This window comes from Phyllobates terribilis, unplaced genomic scaffold (assembly GCF_046119375.1).
Source record: "Phyllobates terribilis strain yellow unplaced genomic scaffold, ASM4611937v1 Scaffold_4__5_contigs__length_816908805, whole genome shotgun sequence".
NCBI lineage: Eukaryota > Metazoa > Chordata > Amphibia > Anura > Dendrobatidae > Phyllobates > Phyllobates terribilis.
In genome coordinates this window covers 652,765,240-652,778,560 of record NW_027362764.1, presented here as the reverse complement: position 1 = coordinate 652,778,560, position 13,321 = coordinate 652,765,240, and the positions used below count along the sequence as shown (strand labels likewise).

The 13,321-nt window shown below is 47.4% G+C and overlaps 1 protein-coding gene across 1 annotated transcript; it reads right to left on the bottom strand.

Moving 5' to 3' along the window:
* Positions 1-1,925: 1,925 nt before the first annotated feature.
* On the bottom strand, positions 1,926-12,148 carry TMEM70 (transmembrane protein 70). Its single transcript, XM_073679453.1, has 3 exons — positions 11,895-12,148; positions 4,926-5,037; positions 1,926-2,390 (listed from the first exon to the last, which is right to left on the bottom strand). The coding sequence occupies exons 1-3, from the start codon at positions 12,021-12,023 to the stop codon at positions 1,942-1,944; spliced, it is 690 nt and encodes a 229-aa protein (XP_073535554.1). The 5' UTR covers positions 12,024-12,148; the 3' UTR covers positions 1,926-1,941.
* Positions 12,149-13,321: the final 1,173 nt, after the last annotated feature.

Below are 13,321 nucleotides of genomic sequence, written 5' to 3'. Positions count from 1 at the left end.
TGATATCAGAATTTATTGATAAAGTTAATTGGCTAGTAAATTTGGAAAGGCACATACCTAAAAAGAGATACTATCTCTAAATTTGACAATATATGGGGTCTATGGATTGATGGCTCTTGTTTAACATCTAGGGAACTGAGGAGATTTCGACTCGGCTTGCTTTGAGTTACGTTTATATGGTGCCTCAAATTAAACTTCTTTGAAAATTAATAAAAATGTTATTAGTACTTCCACAAGTTATATGTAATTGGATTGACTATTGCTACTATGTTCAAATATATCTAATTATGCTGGTTTTGCAGAGCCAAGATGTATAAATAACTCATGTTTAATGCTTCTTAAGGTTGGGGTTTTTTTGTTTTTTACCTTTGTGAAAATCTTTAAAAAATTAATAAAAAATATTTGATTTAAAAACAAAAGATTATGGTAATCCTAATTGACCAAAAACATGAAAGGTTTATTCTGATTTCAAGTCAAATATTGAGAAAAACATGCATATGTGTCTTTTTATATAGTGTATGTAAACTTCTGGTTTCAACTGTATGTTTGACTCTGAAATGCTGCAGTGTTTCATAGAAAAAGTTTAATAGCAGCCAGGGACTGAGCTGCATAGGAGACTAATCAGACAGGTGGGTCCCCTACGGCTTCTGTCCACCCGATGCCCTGGAGTGGCAGATCTCCCCCTGCATGCGCAAGTATAAAACTGACAGCGAGCGGGAAGAAGCCGCTGGGGACCCGCCAGTCCCGACTAGTCTCCCATGCAACTCAGTCCCCAGTGGCTATTAAACTATATTTTACTCTGAAACACCACAGCATTTCGAAGTCAAACATGGCTGAAATCACATAGGCAGTGTCTGATACTCGCTGCCCATGGATTGGAATCACATAGGAAGTCTGATACACGCTGTCCCTGGATCAGAATGGCATAGGCAGTGTCTGATACTTGCTGCCCATGGATTGGAATCACTTTGGAAGTCTGATACACGCTGTCCCTGGATCAGAATGGCATAGGCAGTGTCTGATACACGCTGTCCATAGATCAGAATCATATAGGCAGTGTCTGATACTCGCTGCCCATGGATTGGAATCACTTTGGAAGTCTGATACACGCTGTCCCTGGATCAGAATGGCATAGGCAGTGTCTGATACTCGCTGCCTATGGATTGGAATCACTTTGGAAGTCTGATACATGCTGTCCCTGGATCAGAATGGCATAGGCAGTGTCTGATACACGCTGTCCATAGATCAGAATCATATAGGCAGTGTCTGATACTCGCTGCCGCCCAGATCAGAATCACGTATGCAATGTCTGATACTCGCTGCCCCCGGATCAGAATCACGTATGCAATGTCTGATACTCGCTGCCCCCGGATCAGAATCACGTATGCAATGTCTGATACTCGCTGCCCCTGGATCAGAATCACGTATGCAATGTCTGATACTCGCTGCCTTGGATCGGGTAGCATGTATCAGCAGATAGGTGCTCTTTAGTGAAGCAGCGGCCAAGCATGTGCACTGTCGTTGCAATCAAAGTCTATGCATTCACATGACCCCATTTTACGGCCTATGTTATGGCTGCTATTCCCAGACCGTGTTCAGGTTGTTCGTTTGGGTCAGGAGGCCTGTATTGGCAGAGCATGGTGAATGTAGCAAGGATTGTAAAATACGCTGAGAGGATGCACCCTTACAGAAGCACCGAGTCATGATGGCCATAGCCCAAACAGAAATGTTGGAGAATGACGAGAAGCCATAAGTGTTATAGTATCAGAGAGCCCCTTTAAACCCCATTGTGTTCTGAGCGGCTTCCACTGTACTGTTATGTATGGGCCCTTTCACAAATATTCTGCAGATGGAAAAAGAAGATTCGTTCCAGTAAAGTTTTCAAATATGCTGGGATCCATAAAACATAGAAATCTTAAGACACCTTTATATAAATAAGATTTATTTTTCCTTAGAGGGAGGATTAATGTCCTCCGGCTTAAAAGTGAAGGGTTTATCATATCCCATGAGGTGCTGGTAATCACTGGAATTGGGAAATAACGCCGGATTGATCAGCATCGACTTCTTTTTTGCATAAAAGGTTGTGAACATCTTGCTCATTCCTGGTACTTCTACGTCCTCTGGTGAGAACTCCGTCTTTTTCTCTAAAAGTAAGGCGCTGTAAGTGATGGCAGTGTACAGGTCCCGCTCCTTGCTGTAGTATAAGCGCGCTACATATCCCTTTGTCACAAAGTGCAAAGTCACAGGAGTCACAAAGGTGAAGAATCCGACCACACTAATGAAAGCCAGTTTCAATGCAAGACTGTCAATTCCAATGCCAGACTTGGCGAAAATCATAGGCAGAGTACATAGGCTGAACACGCTGGTGGAGTAGGAGAAGAACTTCACGCCTGTAAGGATGAAGACCACATATATTAATACAGGATTAACAGATATAGACACGGTCCAAGTTTGTTTTTGTTTTTTACAACTGACTTTCATTAAAAAATGTTTACCATTCTATAGTTTGTGTGTTGCATTGTCCACCGCTGCCTGCTGAATGAGGGGGTTATTCTCATCTTCATAAATGGATATTATCAGATGGAGCTTGTAAAACCATGCATTTTTGCAATTTTATGCTTATTAAAATTCATAGCCATTTTTTGAGATATTAACTCATTTTCTTTACAGAGCGTTGTCGAGGAAACCGGCCGCCAGCGCTGTCTAGCTTGTAAGCACTGCGCTAAAGCTGCCTGGGATTAGAAGGTTACAGAGCAATCAGGGCCAGCTTCAATACAGTGCTTACAAGCTCATCTGAAAAAGAACTTGTAAGCACTGCACATGGTCTGCTGTCTAGCAAGGGTGGTCGGTCTCCAAGGCAATGAGCTGAAAAAAAAAACAAGTGTTAACATCTCAAAAACAACTGAAAAGTGTTAATAAGAATTATATTGCAAAATAGCTAGTATTTACAAGCACTATCTTAAAATACACATCCCCACTATCAGTATTCGGTCAGTATTTTTTCTCAGCAGTCGGAGCCAAAACCAGGTGAGGAACAATCAGAGGAAAGGTATAATAGAAACAAGTCACCAATTTTGCATTTATCACCATTCCTGGTTTTGACACCCACTCCTGAGAAAAAATACTGACCGAATACTGATAGTGGGGCCGTGGCATATAAGAAAAAAATCTGTCAGCTTTTTCTGATGGGGCGTTAGTAATTTTTTTTAGTTCTTCTGTGCTGACTTTTATGACCACATGACAGTGGAGTTCAATTTTGAGCTCCTAAAGCAGCTAAGAGGAGCTCAAAAGAATGAGGGAAAAAAAGTGCAAAATTTCAAAATTTTTAATCAAATCCAAAATAATGTTCCCAAAGGAGTCCATGATCTTTAACATTAAAAACATAATGTCATCATTAAAATACACCACAGACTTTAAAGGGGTTGCCTGCTCTTGTGTGAAAGTCTGCAGTTACTCTGACTGCAGACTTCTGAATCCTTACAGAGTGCGCACCTCATGCTGTCAGGATTTTCCAGTGTCACTGCAGAGAGCGGATGGCCACATGACCGCAAATATGTGATTTGCATACATGCGACTAGACATGCTCGACGTCATTCAATACAAGCGAAGTGAGCGAGGCCGAGCACATCTAGTTGGCATGTGACCGTATTTTTACATAGCGCATACTGGCAGTCACAGCAGAGAATCCTGACAGCATGCAATGTGTGCGCTGTAAGGATTCAGAAGTCTGCAGTTACATAGAATGGCTGCAGATATTCACACAAGACTGGACAACCCCTTTAACATGAGGTGTCTTTGTATCTCAGAAAGAATGCAGAAATGTCTTAAAAAGTACATGACATTCTTGTAGTAGAATATATATTTTACATAATATCACTTTTAGCTATAGCCAGACATACACTACTGTCTAGGAGAGAATGTCTCATGTGCCAGTCACCCTGATCCTGTAGATTACCACCCACAGACCAAAACAGCATGCTGGCAAAAAGTGGTTGTGAGCGCCCATATACTTCTCCTATAGATGTACACAGCATTACTGACCGATTATATTCCCACACATTGAGGTTCGCACTGATGGTAAAATACCGGCCATTCTTCAGGATCTCTCCTGTGAACATGCACAGGTCACGGTCATCCTGAATTTTCACAATAAGCCCTTCATGTGCAGGAAGAGAAGAATAAGCTGCTGCCGGACTCTGATGTCTTCGGGGAACAAAGAATCCATTGAAATCCATCATGTAAAGTGCAGAACTGTGTGTGGCAATGACCATGCAGACGACAATCAGGTAAGAACACCTGGAAAACTGTCCTTGGAAGCCCGCTGTACCCACTAAATGCCCATTACCTCAAAAAGGACTACGACCCGAGTGCAAACCAACAAGAATGTGCTAGGATATACTGCAGAAATGTCTGCACCCATTAGGAAGAGGAATACACGGCGCCTCTGACAGTGACAGGTCGCACAGCAAAAGATCGTTGTATACAGCTGCCACTTAGCAGCACAGTGTAAATGGAGTCGCATTGTGACCCACAAGCAACTCACAAAAACTTGGAGTCATTTAGATTTTTTTTGCAACTTGCTTGTTGCAGCACTTTGAGGATGGTAGTGTGACCTCAATCACTTCCATCATGCAGCAAAATAGCAGGAGCATACGTCCATCTTTGTGCGACCTATGTTGTCCCCAAATTCACCCTGTAGCCCAAGAATTAATGTGATAGGGGCTGGTTTACAAGTGGATTTCTGCTGACTCTATTCAAATAAATGGGACAATTAAAGAAACCTGTGTAAGAAGTCTCCCCCATAGGACTATGCCCATATAACGCAGCCATATCCACATGACAGAAGCCTACCCAAGAGGGGCACAGGCAGGTGGAGCGGTATCAGTGTATTATTAACCCCCCGACTGTATGGTATGAGCACATACCGAGCACGGCTCTGCCCAGGTTTCCAATATAAACCAATCTGTCTTGCTCATGATTTACTGGAGCGGAGGATGTGCCAACGAAACGAATAGTCTTCACATCAGGGACAGAAACCTACAGAAGAGAAGTGATCAAAAATGAAAACGAGCACAAAAAAAGAAAATAAATAGTGTAAGATCTACAGACCCATACACCTAGGAAGTGGGAGGCAGACGAGCCTGCGGTCCTGCTGGCTGGTATTGGGTGTATAGACACGGAGCTGACGCCCTCACTGGCTGACGCACGGTGTACTAGGAGTTGTGGATGTAACTGGTGTAGCTTTCTCCTATGGCACCTTATTAGTGATATAGTGGCCATGCCTACAAGGGCTCTGGGTACTTTGTACTGTCCTGTATCCTGGGCCTCTATTCTGATCCTCCCTTCTATGTACTCTTAGGCATGTAATGGCCCACATTCATTCATCTATCTAGCTTTTGCTTAATATGTTAATTAGGTTTTACAGATCATTTTACACATGTGGTTATTATACCCCTGGGTGTAGTGTAGCTGTTTGATAAGTGGCACAGTATCGTGGATTTGGGAAGGTTTTGGTTCTCATACCGGACCACACATTCCTCATCATCATAGACGTGCAAAGAGGATGAATATGAGTTTCAGAGACCCCATTCCAGTGATTAGTGAGGGTCCCAGACACTATACATTGCTTGAGTCACACATCAGACCTCAATGAATGATGCAAGCTGAAAATCTTTACGGTAAATAGTGGATTTGTTGTAGCTCCACTCTTAATACAGTAACAAATAAGCCCCTTTTGGTGGTTTCTAGCTTTCTAAATAATCCTAAAATTGTTTCTATAATTTGTCAGGCGATGTTAATCAGTGAGCGATAGAGTTTTACCAGGACAATCATCCCACTAAGGCTATGTTCACACATTGCTTTTTTTTTCCTGCAGGCAAAACCTGTTCTCTTGGCAGTAAAGAAGCTGGTTACAAAAAGCATGTTTTGTTGCGTTTGTCAGGGCACATGCTGATAAAGTTTGGTGCATAAAAAAAAAAAAATATGGATTCAACTTCCTCAGGTTTTTGGACCAAAAACGCCTAAAAATCTGATACCTGGATTTTTGCAGCGTTTTTGCACTACCCATTGCTTTCTATGGGTGAAAAAGGCTGCAAAAGCCCTGAAAGAAGTGACATGCTGCATTTTGCAAAAAAGGAGCACTTTGACAAATCAGTCAGAAAAAAAAGCGTGTGTATAAGACTTCTGAAATCTCATAGCTTTTTCTCGTACTGTAAAACACAGCTTAAATTTTGCATAATAAAACACAACATGTGAACATAGCCTAATGATGTTCTCACGCCCCTGTGGGAGTAAAATGATTTTGAAAGTGGGTTACCACTGGCTTTTTGCAAATCTTACGCATACGTGTGACATTCACCTTCCCTGGCGTCTGTCTTCAGCTCCTTCATGGATGGAAAAATTCTGTAGTCACTGCCACCTCCCTGCGCAGAAGCCGGGCAGCGTCAACCCAGGTGAACTGCGCACTGCCAGGGAGGGTGGACATCACCAGCAAAATCCGCAAAGAGCTAGTGGTGACGCTGCTCCTGCAAATCATGTTACTCCCACAGGGGCGTAAATACGATTAGCATGGATGACAACAACGCCCCCTCAACTAGTCACACGCTAATTAACATATCACTGGACAAATGCTAAAAACTATTTTAGGGACATTTATAAAACAAGAAGCCACCAAAAGGGGCTCGTTTGTAACTGTATTAAGAGAGGAAAAAGACATGGGGATGGTTTGGGTGACACAGGAAACGATCAGGTCCCCTTTAATGAATAGGTTTAAAGACTTCTCATGTCACAGCTGCCATCTTTAAAGGGGCTAGATGATTTTAATATTAATGTTCTCTGAAGCCATTTTTCTCTCAAGTGTTGTCAGTTTTGCATTCACCAAGTTGGTGAAATGTCACCATGGATCTATTAAACAGATAGAAAACAAAATAAAACGGATCAGAATTCAATGATCCCAATGGACTTGTATGTCCAAATCTGATCCGTACAAAGGGACGAAGAAAGACCGGGCTCTGATAACACTGCAGACTCCCAGCTCCATTATACTCTATGGACCGAGCTCTGAAAACAGACCAGACTCCGCTCCATTACACCTTATGGACCGGGCTCGGATAACAGACCAGACTCCCAGCTCCATTGTACTCTATGGACCAGGCTCTGATAACAGACCAGACTCCCAGCTCCATTGTACTCTATGGACCGGGTTCGGATAACAGACCAGACTCCCAGCTCCATTGTACTTTATGGACCAGGCTCTGATAACAGACCAGACTCCCAGCTCCATTGTACTCTATGGACCAGGCTCTGATAACAGACCAGACTCCGCTCAATTATACTCTATGGACCGGGCTCTGATAACAGACCAGACTCCCAGCTCCATTGTACTCTATGGACCGGGCTCTGATAACAGACCAGACTCCCAGTTCCATTGTACTCTATGGACCGGGCTCTGATAACAGACCAGACTCCCAGCTCCATTATACTCTATGGACCAGGCTCGGATATCAGTCCAGACTCCCAGCTCCACTATACTCTATGGACCGGGCTCGGATAACAGACCAGACTCCGCTCCATTATACTCTATGGCCCGTTCTCTGATAACAGACCAGACTCCCAGCTCCATTGTACTCTATGGACCAGGCTCTGATAACAGACCAGACTCCCAGCTCCATTGTACTCTATGGACCGGGCTCTGATAACAGACCAGACTCCCAGCTCCATTGTACTCTATGGACCGGGCTCTGATAACAGACCAGACTCCGCTCAATTATACTCTATGGACCGGGCTCTGATAACAGACCAGACTCCCAGCTCCATTGTACTCTATGGACCGGGCTCTGATAACAGACCAGACTCCCAGTTCCATTGTACTCTATGGACCGGGCTCTGATAACAGACCAGACTCCCAGCTCCACTATACTCTATGGACCAGGCTCGGATATCAGTCCAGACTCCCAGCTCCACTATACTCTATGGCCCGGGCTTTGATAACAGACCAGACTCCCAGCTCCATTGTACTCTATGGAGCGGGCTCTGATAACAGACCAGACTCCCAGCTCCACTGTACTCTATGGAGCAGGCTCTGATAACAGACCAGACTCCCAGCTCCATTGTACTCTATGGAGCGGGCTCTGATAACAGACCAGACTCCCAGCTCCATTGTACTCTATGGAGCGGGCTCTGATAACAGACCAGACTCCCAGCTCCATTGTACTCTATGGACCGGGCTCTGATAACAGACCAGACTCCGCTCAATTATACTCTATGGACCGGGCTCTGATAACAGACCAGACTCCCAGCTCCATTGTACTCTATGGACCGGGCTCTGATAACAGACCAGACTCCCAGTTCCATTGTACTCTATGGACCGGGCTCTGATAACAGACCAGACTCCCAGCTCCACTATACTCTATGGACCAGGCTCTGATATCAGTCCAGACTCCCAGCTCCACTATACTCTATGGACCAGGCTCTGATATCAGTCCAGACTCCCAGCTCCACTATACTCTATGGCCCGGGCTCTGATAACAGACCAGACTCCCAGCTCCATTGTACTCTATGGAGCGGGCTCTGAAAACAGACCAGACTCCCAGCTCCATTGTACTCTATGGAGCGGGCTCTGATAACAGACCAGACTCCCAGCTCCATTGTACTCTATGGAGCGGGCTCTGAAAACAGACCAGACTCCGCTCCATTACACCTTATGGACCGGGCTCGGATAACAGACCAGACTCCCAGCTCCATTGTACTCTATGGACCAGGCTCTGATAACAGACCAGACTCCCAGCTCCATTGTACTCTATGGACCGGGTTCGGATAACAGACCAGACTCCCAGCTCCATTGTACTTTATGGACCGGGCTCTGATAACAGACCAGACTCCCAGCTCCATTGTACTCTATGGACCAGGCTCTGATAACAGACCAGACTCCGCTCAATTATACTCTATGGACCGGGCTCTGATAACAGACCAGACTCCCAGCTCCATTGTACTCTATGGACCGGGCTCTGATAACAGACCAGACTCCCAGTTCCATTGTACTCTATGGACCGGGCTCTGATAACAGACCAGACTCCCAGCTCCATTATACTCTATGGACCAGGCTCGGATATCAGTCCAGACTCCCAGCTCCACTATACTCTATGGACCGGGCTCGGATAACAGACCAGACTCCGCTCCATTATACTCTATGGCCCGTTCTCTGATAACAGACCAGACTCCCAGCTCCATTGTACTCTATGGACCAGGCTCTGATAACAGACCAGACTCCCAGCTCCATTGTACTCTATGGACCGGGCTCTGATAACAGACCAGACTCCCAGCTCCATTGTACTCTATGGACCGGGCTCTGATAACAGACCAGACTCCCAGTTCCATTGTACTCTATGGACCGGGCTCTGATAACAGACCAGACTCCCAGTTCCATTGTACTCTATGGACCGGGCTCTGATAACAGACCAGACTCCCAGCTCCACTATACTCTATGGACCAGGCTCGGATATCAGTCCAGACTCCCAGCTCCACTATACTCTATGGCCCGGGCTCTGATAACAGACCAGACTCCCAGCTCCATTGTACTCTATGGAGCGGGCTCTGATAACAGACCAGACTCCCAGCTCCATTGTACTCTATAGAGCGGGCTCTGATAACAGACCAGACTCCCAGCTCCATTGTACTCTATGGACCAGGCTCTGATAACAGACCAGACTCCCAGCTCCATTGTACTCTATGGACCGGGCTCTGATAACAGAGCAGACTCCCAGCTCCATTGTACTCTATGGACCGGGCTCTGATGTCAGACCAGACTCCCAGCTCCATTGTACTCTATGGAGCGGGCTCTGATAACAGACCAGACTCCCAGCTCCATTGTACTCTATGGACCAGGCTCTGATAACAGACCAGACTCCCAGCTCCATTATACTCTATGGACCGGGCTCTGATAACAGACCAGACTCCGCTCCATTATACTCTATGGCCCGTTCTCTGATAACAGACCAGACTCAGCTCCATTGTACTCTATGGAGCGGGCTCTGATAACAGACCAGACTCCCAGCTCCATTGTACTCTATGGAGCGGGCTCTGATAACAGACCAGACTCCCAGCTCCACTGTACTCTATGGAGCAGGCTCTGATAACAGACTAGACTCCCAGCTCCATTGTACTCTATGGAGCGGGCTCTGATAACAGACCAGACTCCCAGCTCCACTGTACTCTATGGAGCGGGCTCTGATAACAGACCAGACTCCCAGCTCCACTGTACTCTATGGAGCAGGCTCTGATAACAGACCAGACTCCCAGCTCCATTGTACTCTATGGAGCGGGCTCTGATAACAGACCAGACTCCCAGCTCCACTGTACTCTATGGAGCAGGCTCTGATAACAGACCAGACTCCCAGCTCCATTGTACTCTATGGAGCGGGCTCTGATAACAGACCAGACTCCCAGCTCCATTGTACTCTATGGACCAGGCTCTGATAACAGACCAGACTCCCAGCTCCATTATACTCTATGGACCGGGCTCTGATAACAGACCAGACTCCGCTCCATTATACTCTATGGCCCGTTCTCTGATAACAGACCAGACTCAGCTCCATTGTACTCTATGGACCGGGCTCTGATAACAGACCAGACTCCCAGCTCCATTGTACTCTATGGAGCGGGCTCTGATAACAGACCAGACTCCCAGCTCCACTGTACTCTATGGAGCAGGCTCTGATAACAGACCAGACTCCCAGCTCCATTGTACTCTATGGAGCGGGCTCTGATAACAGACCAGACTCCCAGCTCCACTGTACTCTATGGAGCGGGCTCTGATAACAGACCAGACTCCCAGCTCCATTGTACTCTATGGAGCGGGCTCTGATAACAGACCAGACTCCCAGCTCCATTGTACTCTATGGAGCGGGCTCTGATAACAGACCAGACTCCCAGCTCCATTGTACTCTATGGAGCGGGCTCTGATAACAGACCAGACTCCCAGCTCCATTGTACTCTATGGAGCGGGCTCTGATAACAGACCAGACTCCCAGCTCCATTGTACTCTATGGAGCGGGCTCTGATAACAGACCAGACTCCCAGCTCCATTGTACTCTATGGACCAGGCTCTGATAACAGACCAGACTCCCAGCTCCATTGTACTCTATGGACCGGGCTCTGATAACAGAGCAGACTCCCAGCTCCATTGTACTCTATGGACCGGGCTCTGATGTCAGACCAGACTCCCAGCTCCATTGTACTCTATGGAGCGGGCTCTGATAACAGACCAGACTCCCAGCTCCATTGTACTCTATGGACCAGGCTCTGATAACAGACCAGACTCCCAGCTCCATTATACTCTATGGACCGGGCTCTGATAACAGACCAGACTCCGCTCCATTATACTCTATGGCCCGTTCTCTGATAACAGACCAGACTCAGCTCCATTGTACTCTATGGACCGGGCTCTGATAACAGACCAGACTCCCAGCTCCATTGTACTCTATGGACCGGGCTCTGATAACAGACCAGACATTATGGGGTCTGTTTAGTTGCAGAACATAAGATAAGGTCCTGCAAGGTGCACATTTTCTTCCGTTTTTAAAAACAGACCCCATAATAATCCGGACCCTCATACTGTTTATCACTGAGCACTAAGGGTCATTTTCGGGCTCAAATTCTGCTCTGAAAAGTAACAGAAAACCGTACGGTAACGAGTGTCATGGGTGACTGGTATTGGGGGCGATGAGATTACATACAGAATGGTCCTCGCCCTGTATCCCCCCCCATAGTCATGCCTGGGGCACTGCCCCCCTGATGCCAGGCTCTGGAGGGCCCGCAGTGCTAGGTGATATATGACGCCCCCTATAGTCCAGGTAAGGTCTCGGTAGCCCTTATAGAGCGCACAATGTCATGGTCACCTGTCTTCCCGCTCCGCTGTACAGGGATGACAGACATGGCCGTGCACTGCCGCTGCCCAGGAACACCGTCCTGCTCCGCAGCAGCCCGAGCACCGGGGAGCGGCCCCTGCACACGGCAACACACAGCATCGCGTCCTCTGTGCGGTCACCCGCAGCGCTCACTCAGAGCCGCCACCCGTACGCGGTACAACAAGTGCAGTGTAACCCGGAAGTGCTGGGGTTACCACGCCCACGTGTGGAGGAAAACTAATGTCACGTGAGTGCTCCACAATACGCAGCTGCCACTAGGGGGAGCGCACTCCTACATATAGAATGTCAGGTAATCAGGGCTGTGTATGGTCACCTGCAGCGGCCACTAGGGGGAGCGCACTCCTACATGTAGAATGTCAGGTAATCAGGGCTGTGTATGGTCACCTGCAGCGGCCACTAGGGGGAGCGCACTCCTACATGAAGAATGTCAGGTAATCAGGGCTGTGTATGGTCACCTGCAGCGGCCACTAGGGGGAGCGCACTCCTACATGTAGAATGTCAGGTAATCAGGGCTGTGTATGGTCACCTGCAGCGGCCACTAGGGGGAGCGCACTCCTACATGTAGAATGTCAGGTAATCAGGGCTGTGTATGGTCACCTGCAGCGGCCACTAAGGGGAGCGCACTCCTACATGAAGAATGTCAGGTAATCAGGGCTGTGTATGGTCACCTGCAGCGGCCACTAGGGGGAGCGCACTCCTACATGTAGAATGTCAGGTAATCAGGGCTGGGTATGGTCACCTGCAGCGGCCACTAGGGGGAGCGCAATCCTACATATAGAATGTCAGGTAATCAGGGCTGTGTATGGTCACCTGCAGCGGCCACTAAGGGGAGCGCACTCCTACATGTAGAATGTCAGGTAATCAGGGCTGTGTATGGTCACCTGCAGCGGCCACTAGGGGGAGCGCACTCCTACATATAGAATGTCAGGTAATCAGGGCTGTGTATGGTCACCTGCAGCGGCCACTAAGGGGAGCGCACTCCTACATGTAGAATGTCAGGTAATCAGGGCTGTGTATGGTCACCTGCAGCGGCCACTAGGGGGAGCGCACTCCTACATGTAGAATGTCAGGTAATCAGGGCTGTGTATGGTCACCTGCAGCGGCCACTAAGGGGAGCGCACTCCTACATGAAGAATGTCAGGTAATCAGGGCTGTGTATGGTCACCTGCAGCGGCCACTAGGGGGAGCGCACTCCTACATGTAGAATGTCAGGTAATCAGGGCTGTGTATGGTCACCTGCAGCGGCCACTAAGGGGAGCGCACTCCTACATGAAGAATGTCAGGTAATCAGGGCTGTGTATGGTCACCTGCAGCGGCCACTAGGGGGAGCGCACTCCTACATGTAGAATGTCAGGTAATCAGGGCTGTGTATGGTCACCTCCAGCGGCCACTAGGGG